General features: G+C 36.5%; 1 protein-coding gene across 2 annotated transcripts in view; it reads right to left on the bottom strand.

The window, feature by feature from the left end:
* Positions 1-4,148: 4,148 nt before the first annotated feature.
* Positions 4,149-17,703, bottom strand: part of TYR (tyrosinase) — a 96,196-nt gene continuing 82,641 nt past the window's right edge. Inside the window, exons 4-5 of one of the 2 annotated variants that reach the window (XM_021679097.2) lie at positions 14,331-14,512; positions 4,149-4,506 (exon numbers count right to left, since the gene is read on the bottom strand). In XM_021679097.2, coding sequence (XP_021534772.1) covers positions 4,277-4,506; positions 14,331-14,512 — 412 coding nt within the window. In that variant the 3' untranslated portion in view covers positions 4,149-4,276. The remainder of the gene's footprint in view (positions 4,507-14,330; positions 14,513-17,703) is intronic. The other variant, XM_044919495.1, reaches the window with a different exon arrangement.

Genomic DNA, 17,703 nt, shown 5'->3' with positions numbered 1-17,703 from the left:
ATGTCCCATAGCAAGGAATTGGCAAGTTATGGCACATCAATATAATTGAGTAACAAACAACAATGACATTTATAGTTATGAACAAGGAACTGGATTTAGACCTTAGCTAAATTACCTAAGCTACCGAACTGACCTAGGCAAAGTATGTCTCCTGTTTAAGCAATTGTTTCCTCATTTGAAAACACAAATAATACTTATTCCCATATTGACATGAGAAGTAAATGAGTTCACATAATATGAAGTGCTCAACACAGTTCTTGGAACATCATAACTACTCACTAGATTGTAACATCTTTGTTATTTATTTTTAAATAAGAAATTAGAAATCACTATGATCATGATTGTAAAGCACACAAGAATTGGTACATTAACATGAAGTTATAAGAATAATTTCTTACCTTGCTAATTAAGAAAAGAACTTATGAAACAATTAGATAAACTCAGGCTATCTATTGTTTTAATAAGGTTTATATTTTAAAGAAATACTCAAGTTATTCCCACATAGTTTTAAATAGCTGAATGATTTGAAAGTCCTTAAGACCTCCAGTAGTTGCCATAGGCAATTTTATATTCAAGATACTGTACAAACTAGGAAATGCTTTTGAAAATAAGCAGCATAAAGTTAAAAAAAAAAAACACACACACCTCTTTTTACTTGTATTTCAGCAGCTTTCAGAAGGAGTCTAATCAGAAGGGGAGTGGAACTTTGTTCTACTGACATGCCCTCCAAAATAGCACAGGCTAACAATAGGAGGACCCAGTGAGGCCCTTTTTATGATGACAAAGAAAAGCGTTCCTACAAATCAAAGCCCATATAAACAAGGAAAAGCCTATTTAAAAATATCCACCATCAATGCCAGTTGTCAGCCTGCTAGAGACATTGGTTGAAATGACTTGTACCCATCACATACTTATTTCTACAGATGGAGAATTATATATGTGACTTGTTGGAAAGGTTGGTTACTAAAAATACTCTTTTTTTTTTTTAAATAAAACACAGAAAGAGAAACAAAAAGAGTGGCAGCTTCTTATTCCTTTCTCTGTAACAAAATGTGCCTTGTAATGTAGCAGTAGAAAAAGAGCAGAGCCAAAGTTAAGCAATTATAAAAGCCACACTCTAAAACAATGCTGCGGAATATAATGTTGGTTAGAATTTAATGAAACTGCCAGGTATCTTCATATATCGGTCAGGTAATTTAGATACCTTATTGAGAAAGCCTTATTGACAATGTGGTGGTGGTTTTATCACAGGTATTGCTGCTATCCAAGTAAATACCTTGAGCCTCTAGAGAAACAACACAATATTCTATCTTGAAATGCAGTGATAAAGGAGGGAATTGTCTTGTGATAAAGAAAAGAATGACTTTCTAAGATCACTGTCAAAAACAATGAAAATTCCTGGGGTGGACTTCTATTTGAGGTGCTTTGTAAAAATGATTAAAAAATACCTCCTGGACTAAAATTTTGCCTCCAAATCAAACCTAGCTAAGTAACTGTATTGTGTGCCGAAATTAGACTAAAGGCAACCAAATGCATTCACTGCTACTGCTTCTTCAGAATCTTCTGGAGACCATTATCCAAATGTCTTTTCCCACTTTTTGTTCTCAGTTTTACTGGTTCCAATTCTCAGCTAAATTGAATCCAGTCCTCAGATGCCATTTTTAATTTATTAAAAATATTTTTTTTCTGGTTATGCACCAAGTTGAGCAGAGAATCCCTTGTATTTGTCCTCGAGTCCCACAAACCCCCACTGTCTAAATAAATATGCTGTTCCCCATCCCTTGCCTGACTTTTCTCCACTAAGCATCTGAAATTAAACAAGCTAGTAAATAAGTCTGACAACTAATGGGAGTTAGAAGATCATATTACTCTATTTAACTGAGTTTATTAACTATTAGTAATCTCTGAGAGTCAAAGGCATTACTTCAATAAAATCGTGAATTTCTATTCTAGATGAAAATTCGCCAAGATCACTTGACCAATGTGTATAATAGGCTAATTCTTGCTCTTCTTTGAAATCCAAACTGGGACTAAGTGAAATGTAATCATTTAAAGTTATGTGATCTTGACTCTCTAGTCAGTCTTTTCCAGATAAAGCCATTTTTAAGAGCTCAAATTTTTCAGTCCACTCATTTTTAAATTCATTCATAAACAATCTGAACACTGTGCTTCAGAGCTTAACAGAAATTGTAGAATATTTTAGTTGAAAGGTACTGCACAGGTCAGTAGGTCTCCTTTTAAATACTCTCCCAGTGGTATAGAGGTTCAGTTGCCAGACCCACGCAGTTTTATGTGAGCCTGGATGAGACAAGTCTGTCTTTAAAGCCTGGCATCAAGAGACAGTGGAAAGACAGTGTTCAGAGATGAGGAAGGAAAGGCAAATCAAGTAGTAAATCTAAAGTTATATGGAAAATGCTGAGCAGACAAATGTTAATTAGCCATAAGAGAAATGAAGAGACGGAGGATACCAGGACAGAGTAAATGAGGTTGGATATCCAGTGAGAGTGGAAATTGGGATCTGGTGAAACATTCTGGAATACTGTGGAAGAATCACAGGGACTTTCTGTAGAACGTGCTTGGTCTTATTTCTAAATGGGGAGTTGTTAAGAGTCCTGAGGAGATTTTAGTATTACTATAGACTTAATACTTAAATTCTCTTTGTAGAATTCAACTTGAATTAGCCATCCAATCTATATGTGAAGAATTATAGTGGCGACCACTTACGATTTTCTAAGGATGCCTCTTTAGGTTTTGGAAAGCTCTGAGTATTGGACAGTTTTCCTTTTATTGGACCAAAATGGTCCCCTGTAACTCCCAACAACTGGTCCTTGTCTTTTTTTTTTTAGTACTTTATTTTTTTTATTATGTTATGTTAATCACTGTACATTACATCATTAGTTTTTGATGTAGTGCTCCATGATTCATTGTTTGAGTATAACACCCAGTGCTCCATTCATTACGTGCTCTCTTTAATACCCATCACCAGGCTAACCCATCCTCCCACTCCCCTCCCCTCTAGAACCCTCAGTTTGTTTCTCAGAGTCTACAGTCTCTCATGGTTCATCTTCCCCTCCGATTTCCCCCTTTCATTTTACCCTTCCTACTATCTTCTTTTTTTGTAACATATAATGTATTATTTGTTTCAGAGGTACAGGTCTGCGATTCAACAGTCGCACACAATTCACAGCGCTCACCATAGCACATACCCTCCCCAATGTCTATCACCCTGCCACCCCATCCCTCCCACCCCCACCACTCCAGCAACCTTCAGTTTGTTTCCTGAGATTAAGAATTCCTCATATCAGTGAGAACATATGATACATGTCTTTCTCTGATTGACTTATTTCGCTGGTCCTTGTCTTTTATGCTATACATAGCTATAACAGAAATGTAATATCAATTATACTATTCTTAGAATTTCAATGGGAACTAAAAATTCAAGAAGCAAGTTTATGTGCATATCCTAATTTAAGGCTTTAATAGCTAAGAGAAACAGAAATATGATTTTACTAGAACTGCAAGCAGGCAATTCACATAATTGTTCCCAAACTTCAAATGTTTTGTAGCATTTAAACATTTTCTAATAAAATTCTTCTTAGAAAACCAAAAAAAAAAAAAGCTTTTAATAGGATTATCACTGTTATTAACATATTTAATGAGTACATCTTGAAACAGGTACTTAGCCAGATTTATTGTAGGGGTGGGGTCTTTATTTTCACTGACCTTCAAACACATAGAACTATGGCAGGAAAGAGCTGAAGGTTGTCGTCTATTTGAAGTCCTTAACACATTTTGGAGCAAGAATGTAAAATATAAAGGAAACATTATGCTTTCTGAGGGAAATAAAAAGGTACTTCTCAAGCTCAAAGGAGTCAATGTAAATTTGTTAGTATTTTATTAAAATCAAAGAAAGGGGACAATAAAAAGAAACATTTCATTAAACAATCAGGAGGAAAGATCAAAATTATTCCCACATTTTTATAAGAGCACTTTCATTCAGGTACAAGTAGCAGTCACTCATTACTAAATGGCATCCTTTTCTAAGAAATATGGGTTTGAGGAAAACTGTCAAAGGAATGATTAAAAGACAGTGAGGCAAGCACAGGTGTATTCTACCTGAACTGAAGGAGGACAGGTACCTTTTATATCAATTCTGATAGTAGACTTCATAGACAAATGGCAGGGATTGCTCTGGGGACATCTCCTTGGGGACTTGGACATCATTTGAGTTAAAGTGAGGTCAGCCTTGTGGGCCCTACTCTATTGCCTAAGCCTCTTATAAATGGGTCTGATACAACAAGCTGTGGTAATCCTCCTTTTCCATGAGGAGTGGCTGCTTTTCTTCATGGAGCCGCTTTCTCTCCTGATGATGACAAAATAGGCTCGTGAGCCCTCCCAGCACAGCAGTGAGGACAGAGCCCACCACAGCAGCCCCGATGAGCCATGGCCAGATCCGACTTGCTTGTTCTAAGTAGGGCTTAGTGTAATCTTGAAAAATGTCCCGATCTGAAACAGGAAGACATCCCAATGTTTTTACTGTTGTCATCCTTAGCATCACCATAATCATCATCAACATCATTATCATTAACGTCGTCATCATTGTCATCAGTCAGATGCTTGGGTCTGAGTGCCAGCTCTGCACTTACTAGCTGTAAGAGCTTGGAACAGCCACCTGAATACTCCTGCACCCTAGTCTCTTCATTAGGAAGATAGGAACATACCACCTCGTTGGAATGTTTTAAAATTGATTGATAACATCTGATCTGTAAGTTATGCAGTGCCTACAGCCAAGTCAACTACTGTAACTTTTAGCTTGTTATTCTGATATTTGCTTCCATATTTCTAATATAATAGGCAAATATTACCATCTTTTAATTCATCAAGTTTATATCTGGAGTTCTTCATACAGAAATAATTTTTGTTCTCTTACAACCCCCCTTTTCTTTCCTCAGTCTTTCTGGTATCATAACATCATGATTTGGGGTCAAATCCACATCTAGGATTTTCATAAGTTTTAGTATATAAATATTCACAGTGGAAACAAATACTGTGCTATGATTATATTTCCTTATATTGTATTTCCCTGGGAGTTAATAACTTGTTGTATCCTTTTCCTTGATTTAAAAATACCCATCACTACTTATAGGATACTAGGATATTCCATATTCATTTTGTATACAAAGAAAACCAGAGAGTGCATCTCGGGCTTTTCTTGTAGCAAATTACATCTATGTGACTCAAGTCTTGAGCAAAAGCAATATATGTAACTTTGGGGCAGTTTTCTCTTTTTTTTTTAAATTATTTATTTATTTATTTGAGAGAGAAAGAGAGAGAGAAACAGCATGAGAGGGGATAGGGTCAGAGGGAGAAGCAGGCTCCCTGCTGAGCCGGGAGCCCGATGTGGGACTCGATCCCAGGACTCCGGGATCATGACCTGAGCCGAAGGCAGTCGCTTAACCAACTGAGCCACCCAGGCGCCCTGGGGCAGTTTTCTTAAAAATAGGAAGCTATGTCTTCTCCTTTTTCCTTTTTTCTTTTTGCTTATCTGGAATACAGATAGTGTGTTGATGAGCCATCATGGACCATGTGGTCCAGATTAAACCCTACGTTTTGTGGAACCACAAGAAAGAAGCAGCTCTGGTCCCTGAAATTATATTCAACAACATACCAACACTGCTACTTGAGAAATAAATCAAGTAATTTATTTAAGCCATAGATCTTTGAACCTGCATCTGCTTCCTATCCCTACCTTCCCACCCTCGCTGATGCAGGAACTATAATATTTTTTGTTTGTTTGTGTTTTTTGTTGTTGTTTAGAATTTGTTTATTTATTTGACAGAGAGAGAGAATGAGCAGGAAGAAGGGGCAGAGGGAGAGGGAGAAGCAGGCTCCCCGCTGAGCAAGGAGCCTGATGTGGGACTCGATCCCAGAACCCTGGGATCATGACCTGAGCCGAAGGCAGACACTTAACCGACTGAGCCACCCAGGTGTCCCTATAACATTCTTTTATAAACTCTTTCCTTGGCTATAATTGATCAGTACATGGTAGACCACTGACTCAAGGTGGGCCAATCAGAATCATTACTCAGAATTCACTCTGCTAGAGTTGTCAGGTGGCTTGCAAGCTGATGACAGCCTTACATCTCAACCTGTGGAAGACAGGATGACACACTCCAAGAAACAGAGATGAGAGCTAGAGAATGAGAGAGAGACAGAGACAGAGAAAGACAGAGACAGAGACAGAGGGACAGAGGAAAAGAGAGACAAAGAGATACAAAGAGAGAGAGTCCTTAGAGCATTTAGTTCCCTGGTTTCTGCTGTTCCTCAGTCTCAGCTGCATTTCTGCCTTTCCCAGAGTCTGAGTGTTCATCCCTTCCTTGGATTTTTTTAAACTAATAAATTTCCTTTTTTATCTAATCTCATTCCTATGGAGCTTTTGCCATTTGCATTTTTGAAAGTCCTAATTATTTTTAAAAGTTAATTATATGCCCACCACAATAAAAGATAGAGTAATTACCTTAGGACATTTTGGAATGCAACTATATGTAAACTCCATATATAATAAAAATGCAATCCACAAACCAATGAGAAAGGTAATAACCTATCTTGGAAAGAAACATGAAATAAAATTTAAAATGAAAGTCTCACTTTTGGCCATAAACTCCATAATGTTCAGAATGATTAAAGCAGGAATGTTCTTTTTTTTAATCAGAAGAATTTGTTACAAACTAATTTCATAACACTAAAGCCCAATATTCATTCAAAGGAGAAAAAAGTGGAGCTTCCCTGGCTTACGTGGGGCTATAGGGCTAAAACCTGGTCCATTTCTCCCATTACCTTTTCTTCTTCTGTCCTGGACACCATCTTTTAACCAGCTGTCACTAAGTTACCCCTAAAATTCCTAGAGTGCATTAAGCATAATTTGAACAGTATTGCAATTTAGAGTTTCTCTTCATCAGGAAGGGATAACAACTTGCAAAGGAAAAACATTACCAAATAAATTATAAAAATGATTTATAACTTTGACATTTAAATATAAACAATGAAAGCCAAAAAGCTAAAAGTAAAAAGAAACATCAAAAAGACACTATTTTCAATATATTTAAAATTACTTTGAAAGAGGGACTAAAACGCCTGCCTTATTTTGCTAGTAGTCACTTCAATATATAAAGTACATTTAAAATGTCTAGCAGATGGGCGCCTGGGTGGCTCAGTTGGTTAAGCGACTGCCTTTGGCTCAGGTCATGATCCCGGAGTCCCAGGATCGAGTCCCACATCGGGCTCCCTGCTCGGCGGGGAGTCTGCTTCTCCCTCTAACCCTTCCCCCTCTTGCGCTCTCTCTCTCACTCTCTCTCTCTCTAATAAATAAATTAAAAAAAAATCTTTAAAATGTCTAGCAGAGCACAGAGAGGTTACATAGGAAATATGATTTCCTCTGTTTCTGGCTCAGCTTAAACCCAAGTCACAATTTCAAAATACTATTTCTACATCTGTCCTGCTGTTCAGCTTCTCTTATAATTTCTCTACTTCAGTCCACTCCAAGTGGTCTCAGTTTTTACTGTCACCAATGGTCTTCTTTGAAACACTCTTTATATTTCTCAGTGGCTCCAAACCAAAATTCAGACTTCTGTTCTCAGCTATCTGCTTTTGAACCCAAACAGTGCACCTTTAAATTCTTTCTTAATATCATAATTTTTCTATCTTTCCCTAAAGTTCCATTTTTCATTTCACCCTTTCTCTTCAGAAGAATAGTATGGTCTTCTGTTTGTCTTGTGCTCTATCATGTTCAAATCATATGCTCACTGACTCACACAGCAAATGTATGAGTTAGTTTGGGACCATTATCCTAACTTAATGAATTAGGAATCTGTAACTTAGAAGGTTTGCCTGTAATATTTAAATGAGACAATGTATATATAGCCCTTAGTACAATGCCTAGAACATAGAAAGCAATTTATAACTGTTATTGATTCTTGTTATTCCATAATAATTTCAACAATATTTCAATGGAAACAACTTCCAATAAGAATTTTCTCTCTCGGGGCGCCTGGGTGGCTCAGTCATTAAGCATCTGCCTTCGGCTCAGGTCATGATCCCAGGGTCCTGGGATCGAGTCCCACATCGGGTTCCCTGCCCGGCAGGAGGCCTGTTTCTCTCTCTCCCACTCCCCCTGCTTGTGTTCCTGCTCTCGCTATCTCTGTCTCTGTCAAATAAATAAATAAAATCTTTAAAAAAAAAAAAAAGAGTTTTCTCTCTCGAACCTGCTTTTATTACTGATTCAGGTCAGCTCTCTCTCTTGTATTCTCAGACTCTTTCTTTCTTTGCTCTCTTGGGACATGTGACACAATGGTCTATATGTTAATAATTATTTATATGTATGTCTTACTTTTCAGGCTTGATCACAAATTCTTGAGAGCAAGTATTATGTCTTATTTGATTTATCTTTCATTCTTCTATCCATTCATTTGTTAATTCATTCATACAGCAAATGTTCCCTGAGACACATGATATGCCAGGTGGTGGTCCTAGCACTGTAAGTGAAAAGATACATAAGCAGAGGTCCTGGCCTGAAGGAAACAATAACTGGAAAAGAAGACTGACAAGTACACAAATTATTTCAAGAGTAATGCTGCAATGATGAAAGTATGCAAAAAGATACAATGGAATCATGGTGGAAAGACCTCTTATATCTGTTTGGGGAGTCAAGGAAGGCCTCCCAGAAGACTCTCTCACTGAGTAGAAGAATGAATAGAACTTGAGCATGTGATGTTGATGGCAAGCCATTCCAGGAAAAGGGAACAGGACCACCACCTGGCATGGATACATATAAATAATTATTAACACATAGACAAAATTCTATATAGACAAGCGTAGTTATTGAACACATCTGTCAATGACAGAAGCCCATCATCAAATACCATCTGCAGAATGAGACACTCTAGTTACCATGATCATGTCTCCTCATCTCATTTTTAACATCAGATGTCAAGGTCTCTGGGAATATATTGGGTTTAGGAGGCTCTCAACAGAGCAGTACCATACAGAAAGCAGGATCACATTTACCAACAGCATTGAGGACACAAGCTTTCATTGCCAAAGCTTTTTGGTCTTGCCTTTTAATCAGTTATGCATGCAACAAAATCACCTGCTGCTCAATTTTTAAAAGCATCACTAAATTCGATTATAAGAGAAAATGTTTGACAAATGCGAGACATCAGCTGCCTGATTACACTTAAGTAATTACAAACATGAGTACCTGAATGATGAATAACAAACTGCTTGAGAACTAAATTATATCAAGAAGTTTTGGAGGAATTTTTTTAGTAGGCCTAAAATTTAGCAATAAGTAAGAACAAATTTTAAATTCCTTGAAGGTGCATCAGAAGCAATAGAATAATTCATAAAAGGAAAATAGGCAATTACTATTGTTTTTAAAGTCAAACTTCTCTAAAATTAATAGTGTGGATTCACAGGTGTATGAAAAGTACCCTAAATAGACAAAACATTTCAAATCTATTTTATTTTTTTAAATGTTTAACTAGAAATAAACATTAAATACCGTAAGCCCCTAATGTTACTCTTTGAGCCTCTACCCCCTCCTCTGTTCCAATGGTTTTTGCTGCCTTTTCAATAAAAAGTACCCATCTGGACACCAGGGAAGGAACCATGAGATAGAACAGAGTGGACAGTACATATGGGGACTAAAGAGAACCCTCTCTACTGTGGAGTAATGGGGAGAAAATTAGTTTGGGATTCAGTATTGGCCACTTAGTAGCTCTGTGACTTAGAATTAGTCACTTTACCTTTCTGTTTTCAATTTACCTATAAAACAAAATCAAAGTCACTACTACATAAGGTTGTGAAGATTAGCAGAGATAACAATTTATATGCTGATGTCTGTAATTTATAGCCCATTAGTATCTGCAGTCCAGAATGTCTTCTGAGTTTCAGGGCCATCCACCTGCCCCATATTTGTCCTGATGTTTCCTATCACCCCATTTCACTGTGTAGGCAATACAACCAGGAGATTCCCTCCATGTCTGGTCTTGCTCCTACTGTCGCTATCTCAGTGAGTGTCACCACCCATCATTTTCATAGGCCAGAGAGCTTACAGGCATCCCCAATATCTCCTTCTTTCTCACCTCGTATATGAATCATTTTCCAAGTTCTGTACATTTTATATAAATTCAAAATAATGTCAAATTCTTTCATGTCTTCTGCCCTCTCCCAAGCACAACCACTGCAATCCACATTGCCTTCACCTCTCTCCTGGATGCGGGTAATAGCGTTTTCACTACCTTCCCTGAAGGTGCTTTACAACTGCTACAGAATTTTCTACATGCTGCAGGAACAGGAAGGTTTTGAAACCTCAAAACAAACCATATAAAATTTATCAATGGCTTCTGTTATTTTAACAATGTGGTCAAAATGCATAATCAAGACCCCCTTTTCAACTAATCACTTCTTCCTTATTATCACTTCATTGACCCCTAGAGGTAGGTACGTCTCTAAATAAATAAATCATTGGGCAAGTAATTGTTTAAGATTCCTTATCTTCCATTATGATGTAAACCCTGTGAAGATAGGCTATGTTGCTTACCACTGTATCCATTCTAAAACAATGCTTTCTTCAAGGTAGTTGTTAAATACATGTATATAGAAAGAAACAAGAAAGGTCTCAAATACACAACCTAACCCTACACCTAAAGGAGCTGGAGAAAGAATAGCAAATAAAGCCTAAACCCAGCAGGAGACAAGAAATAATAAAGATCAAAGCAGAAATCAATGAAATAGAAACTAAAGGAACAGGAGAACAGATCAACGAAACTAGGAGCTAGTTCTTTGAAAGAATTAAGATTGATAAACCCCTGGCCAGACTTATCAAAAAGAAAAGAGAAATGACCCAAATAAATCAAATCATGAATGAAAGAAGAGAGATCATGGGCGCCTGGGTGGCTCAGATGGTTAAGCGTCTGCCTTCGGCTCAGGTCATGATCCCAGGGTCCTGGGATCGAGTCCCGCATCGGGCTCTCTGCTCCTTGGGAGCCTGCTTCTCCCTCTGCCTCTCTCTCTCTCTGTCTCTCATGAATAAATAAATAAAATCTTAAAAAAAAAAAAGAGGAGAGATCACAACCAACACCAAAGAAATACAAACAATTATAAGAACATATTATAAGCAACTATATGCCAGAAAATTAGACAATCTGGAAGAAATGGATGCATTCCTAGAGATGTATCAACTACCAACACTGAACCAGGAAGAAATAGAAAACTTGAACAGACCTAAAACCACTAAGGAAGTTGAAGCAGTAATCAAAAATCTCCCAACAAACAAAAGCCCAGGGCCAGATGGCTTTCCAGGGAAATTCTACCAAACATTTAAAGAAGAATTAATACCTATTCTTCTGAAACTGTTCCAAAAAATAGAAATGGAAGGAAAACTTCCAAACTCATTTTATGAGGGGAGGGGGGTGGGGGAATGGGTTAGCCTGGTGATGGGTATTAAAGAGGGCACATACTAAATGGAGCAGTGGGTGTTATACGCAAACAATGAATCATGGAACACTACATCAAAAACTAATGATGTAATGTATGGTGATTAACATAACATTACAAAAAAAATCCAAAAAAAAAGAAAGAATAAATAAATCAATAAAACCACCTAGAAAATACCTAGTGTAATAGAAGACTTGAAATACTTTAAAAATACATATCTAAAAATGACCTGGGTATTAAAAGGGGTGACACTTTAATGACAAGCTTTACTTATATTGGTTAAGAGATACCACACTTCATGATCAGTATCACTTGTACTCAAATTGATTCACTGATTTCACCCCAATGATACCGGATGTCATTTGATACTTAAACTAGAGAAGTTTGCAAAATGTCCATTTCTAGTCTTGTAGGACTCATAGTCAAGGTGGAGAGGGGAAAGGTTCAAACATGTAACTCTAATAAGGAGTGATTAGACATGACTATATATATATATGCATAAAATGATTTACTATCTGAGAGTTTGACATATGGATAAACAGGATCAGAATTTAGTCAGAGGGAACAGCATGTTTAAAAGCACGGGCCCATGAAAGAGTCTGGCATGTTTTGGAAATCATAAAATCCTAAGTGGTGAATCTCTGAAAAGCCATTACCAATATGCTCCTTTCCCTCCCTTTCAGAAGGGAAGACATGTTACTTGAGACTGCCACTTTTTTGACTCCCCTACCACACCTCTGCCCTTTGCAAAATCCCCTGTTCTCAGTGATCTTAACGTTTTCAAAGAAACTGATTTCTAATGCCGGCCATAGCCACTGGCTATGATTCAGATAAAACAAAACAGGTTAATCAAACCCATATTTGTTCAGCTAATGGTCCACCAAAGGGCAGGTAAAAGTTGACAAAATACAGGTTCTCCTGTTGGCCCTAAACTGTGGTTCTGCTGTGCCACATACTAGCTAGATGGCCTGGGACATCTTATTTATATTCTTTAAGCCTCTGTTTTCTCACCTAAAAAAGGAAAAAGGAAATAATAGTACCTCATTCATATAATAGTTATGAAGATTAAAGGAAATAATGCACAGGACACTCCTAGAGGAGTTCCTGTCACATAAAAAATACTCAATATATGTTAGTTATTATGAAGGGACTCCATTTCTCTCCACAGGGAAATTTCCATTGCTTCTCCTACTCAAATAGGAGAAATTAACATTGTATAAATACACTGTACACTTTCCACCTCTATTTTTCCTGTTATTCTCTTCGTTTAGAATATTCTCTGCCCTTTTCTATCTGCTACTTGCCTGCTCATCCTTCAGGGTCTTGTCTTGTCTTTCTAGGCTGAATTATTCAGAAATCATTTCTTTCTCCCCTGTGCTCCTGTTGGATTTTTGTTTATGACTCTTTTGCTGCACTTAACACAGCCTGATGTTTTGTACTTTCTTGCACAATTGTCTGGCTTCCACACTGAACTTGGAGCTCCTTGAGGTTTGGAACTATGTCAGTCATTTTCCTTAAAATCTAGCACAAGGGTTGGGAGTTGGTAAATGTCATTAATTTGTTTAATTTATTTCTCTTGTTGTTATGAATTATCATTTTTATGAATTATCAATGAATATAATGAAATATCAGTGCTTATCAAATACCTCTTACCTACAAGCCATATGCTGTTTTACTGTTTTTGGTTGTTGACCAAAAACACTCTTGTGTTAGAGTAGAAGCATAATGTATTGAATTGAAGAGAGGGCCTTGTGGTTTTGATATTTGGTTCCTCCATATATTGGTGTCTGATATTGGGAAAGTCACTTAAATTCTCATAGTATTAGTGTCCTCACCTGTTTCTGGAGATAATAATACTTATCTAATATATGATTGATTAATAACACATGTATGGGATCTGCATGTAGCAGGCTCTTGGGTGGGGGAAGACATTGCTAACTGTTCCTCATTTATTAAGAAGATATTGACATATTTCTACTCAGGAAGATTATTTAAAGCCCAGTTAGAATTATAATCTTAGAGTTTTATACTATTACCTTAATCATAGTCATAAAAATTATCATAATAGTTCATTCTTTCTTCTACTCCTTCTTCTTGTTTATTATTATTATTAATTGGACTTAAAATAAAAATATCCACATTTTCTTGGTAACCCTAGGAGAAAGTTCCCAAAGATGACTCTAAACCTGCTGGATATCTATCTTGTACCACACCATACTGGACTCTTTAATACATCATATTCATTTAATTATCACAATATCTCAGGGCGCCTGGATGGCAGTCGGTTAAGCGTCTGCCTTCCACTCAGGTCATGATCCCAGGGTCCTGGAATAGAAGCCCTCATCCGGCTTCTGGCTCAGCGGGGAGTCTGCCTCTCCCTCTCCATCTGCCTCTCCCCCAGCTCATACTCTCTCTCATTCTCAAATAAAGTCTTTTAAAAAAATTATCACAATATCTCTTTGTGGTATTCTGATCCCAATACTTCAGGTTAAAAAACTGAGATGCATGGGATTGAAGCAAAATTTCCAAGTCACTTAACAGTCAGCTGATAGAGTCATGTCTTAAACTCATTTTTTCCTTTCTGATTTTAATTCTAGTGTTCTTTCCATGGTTCCATATACAAAATGCCCTATATTATGCAGAATGGATGTGAATTTAAAGATCCTTGCAACTTCGTTCGTGTAATAATAAATTAGTGATAAATTAAGAGTTGTAATGTGCTTTCCCAATTTAAAGGCTTTAGGGATAACATAAATACATAAGGTTAGGTACTCTCTCAAAAGAAGTTGGTCACACTAGATTCACTAATTCATATGAAAGAAATTAAACTTTACCTGATTCTTGTAGGTTGCTATAATCATAGCCCAGATCTCTGGATGAAATAAAAAAATCACCATTTCTGTACAGAGGTATAAAAGGAACCATGTAGGATTCCCGGTTGTGTCCAATGGGTGCATTGGCTTCTGGATAAACTTCTTGAAGAGGATGGTGCCTTCGGAGCCACTGTTCAAAAATACTGTAGAGGAAAGGATTATTCAGACTCAGAGACATGTTATTTATAAAATATTTAGAATTCTTAAAGTAAAATAATAAGGCATATCTTAAAATCCCAAGATATGGAAAGATGCCAAATATATTTTTCATGCTTTGAAAATATTTTATAAAGCACTAGTTCATACTGTCAGGCCCTGATGAAGCTTACTCATTTGAAAGAAATATGGGAGGATAACTTTGGAAGGGGAATTTCTTAAGTAAGTGAATCTTACATGACAAGTTTAGACCTTTCAGAAAGCTGCAAAGCAAGGGTAATTATTGGTTGAGTGACAACTGGGTCAAAGTTGTAAATTAAATATGTTTCTTATCTCAAAGAAAGTTAACCCAAAGAGAGAACACATAAAACTAGGTTGGAATCAGTACTGGAATTTGGTCATTTTGGGGGTCATGGTAGGGGGACTTTCAATTATTTCAACCATCTTGCCATATTTAGTGAAGAGTATGCTTAATGAAACTTGGAGAGAGAAAGAGCTCACCTCCCATAATGGAGACTAAAAATACTTGGACTGGTTTCCCAAATTCCCCTGAAATTAGAGTATGACCATTATGATCCATACTCAGTCCATCGGACACACCCATGAAGCCTTTGAAACAGAAGATAGTGACACACAGAAGAAAGGATGATTGAAAACTATTCTGGTCATGGGAAAAGACAGTTGCAATAACAATATCCAATTTTTAGGGATTGCAAGACCAGAAGAACCAGCAAGGAAATATTTGGTGTTCTAGAGCATGGTTTTAGCAGAGCTCATGGTTGCCACCCTCTTCCTCCCTTGTTCCTACCTGTTTCTGAACCTGCTTCTCCATGATTTCCTGAACTATCCATTTCTTGTTAGTAAATTCTTTTTCTATAAATTGGCCAGAGTTAGTCTCTGTTCTGCACAATTAAAAATTCTGACTGGAACAAAAGCTTAACAATTAAGGGATCAAAAAGATTGAGTAAGAATACTCAACCTATAGAAGAATTTATAGTGTATCACTAAAAAATGTGACAAAGAGAATGACTTTGTATTATTAGGCCATGTAACAGAGGGAAGAATAAGATCTGAGGTCAGAGAACTCCCCTTGAGGCCTAGCTCTGTGCTTTAAAAGCTGTATGACTCTATAAGCAAATCACTGAAATTCTTGAAGATCTAGCCTCCTCATCCTTAAATGAAAGCAATAATATCTGCCCTGTTTCCAAAGGGATGATCTTATGTGATAATATTTGTGAAAGTGCTGAATAAGTAAGCTATGGTACTTAGCTATAAAATTTATTCCAGGAGATAAAAGGTAAGTGCATGGTCCCAGCAATGGTGCTAAAAAGGAAAATGATAATGCTTCAAACAAACAAACAAAAATTGAAAAAACATTTTGAAGTACAGTAAAGAAGAGAACAATGATGCTGGAGGGCAGCATGGTGATCATTTTTTCCATGATGGAAAACAATTTTATTTGCTTAGAGAATCTGGACTCCAAATATTAGTTGTGGTTCAAGTTGGTTTTTAATTGTGAATTAATTGAGAGATCAGCAGGCCACTGATAAGCACTGAAAATCTGGTCCATAAATATTAAATGCTCTCTAAATAGCTCAATTATTAAATATGTTTACTGAGTACTTATTATATGTCAAATTTTGGAGAAATATGAGCCTGCATAAAAACCTGAGTTCCATGGGTTGTGACAAGGGAACTTTGTAAAATTTCTTAACCTGTTTGATTTTCATTTTCTTCACCTGTAAAATGGGAAAAATATTTCTGGATTAATTAGTATAATATAAGTAAGATGTATATTTAAGTGCTTGACAAATATAAGTGGAAACAATCATCATCCACACCCCCTTCTTCCTCTTCTCCCCCCTCCTCACTATTAATGTTATCCTTGAAGAATGTTAAAATTGGCGAGAGAAGTGAGACATACTGTTATAGAAATGCCAAAGCCATGTATATTTGAGCTGGTTCTTTTTTTTTTTTTTTAATTAGGCAAACACTCAGGTTTTTTATTTTTTAGAGGGAGAGTGCAAGCAGTAATGGGGGTGTGAGGAGCCGAGGGAGAGGGAGAGAGAGAATCTTAAGCAGACTCCATGCCCAGTGTAGAGCCTAACGCGGGGCTCGATCTCACAACCCTCAGATCCATGACCTGAGCTGAAGTCAAGAGTTGGATGCTTAACTGACTGAGCCACCCAGGCGCCCCTTTGAGCTGGATCTTTTTAAGAAGGACTATGATTCTGACCAGCAGGAATGAGAAAGAAAATTCAAAAAGATTGGTTTTTCTGTGTGTGCCTTCTCAACTACAGAAATTAGGAACTGGCCTAACAAGTCCCACATTTTATTCAAGTCCTAAAATTTTATTAATTAGTTTTTTTTGTTTTAACTTCTGCAGGTTTTTCTTTTCATAAAAGCATTACTTGTTCATTATATGCAGTTCAGAAAATATAAATGAGCAGAAATGAGAGAAGAAAGAATTCACATAATCGCTTCATACTTCTGTTATATCTAGTTTATAAAATCTGCATAATAATACTACATATATTTTAACAAAAAAGAGAATTGTATTATAGTAATGTTTTAAAAGGTATTTTATTTGCATTATGCAATATTTAATGTTTAAACAATATTTAAACATGCTTAAACAATATTTATCAGCTTTTCAACTGGCAAATCTGTATTTTCAAATGAGAAGGAGGCTCTCTGATACAATTAGTCTCCCCCCCACCTCTATTAAACTTTGATTTAGAAACAGCCCACTGTTTCTAAATGAGCTACCAGATAAGAGCTTGAGGCAAAAATTGTGCCTTCCATCAATTGAGAAAAATTACTACTATAGTTCTGCTTATAAATAATCTTTTTTTCTGCCAAGAAACAAAAATTCTTTACCTAGATAAGACAAGGACATCAATTCTTAGCACCAAAAGATTTAATAGATAAAACCATTAATGTCCTCACCCACCTTATCAACCTTTTAAAATGAAGGTATTAATCTTCATTAAATTCTTCATTGGTGGTTCTCATCTTTAGTTAATTTCATCAAACCATGTCTAAAATGACTCACATTAGAATACTGATGCTTAACTTAGATAATCACACTGATATTTTGGCAAGAACTTATCTTCTTACAAAAGATTTATATAATCTGTATCTAGGCAGTTTTCTGGAATTAGGAAAACAAAGATGG

This window comes from Neomonachus schauinslandi, chromosome 11 (assembly GCF_002201575.2).
Source record: "Neomonachus schauinslandi chromosome 11, ASM220157v2, whole genome shotgun sequence".
Classification (NCBI taxonomy): Eukaryota; Metazoa; Chordata; class Mammalia; order Carnivora; family Phocidae; genus Neomonachus; species Neomonachus schauinslandi.
This window is presented reverse-complemented; position numbering and strand designations above follow the sequence as displayed.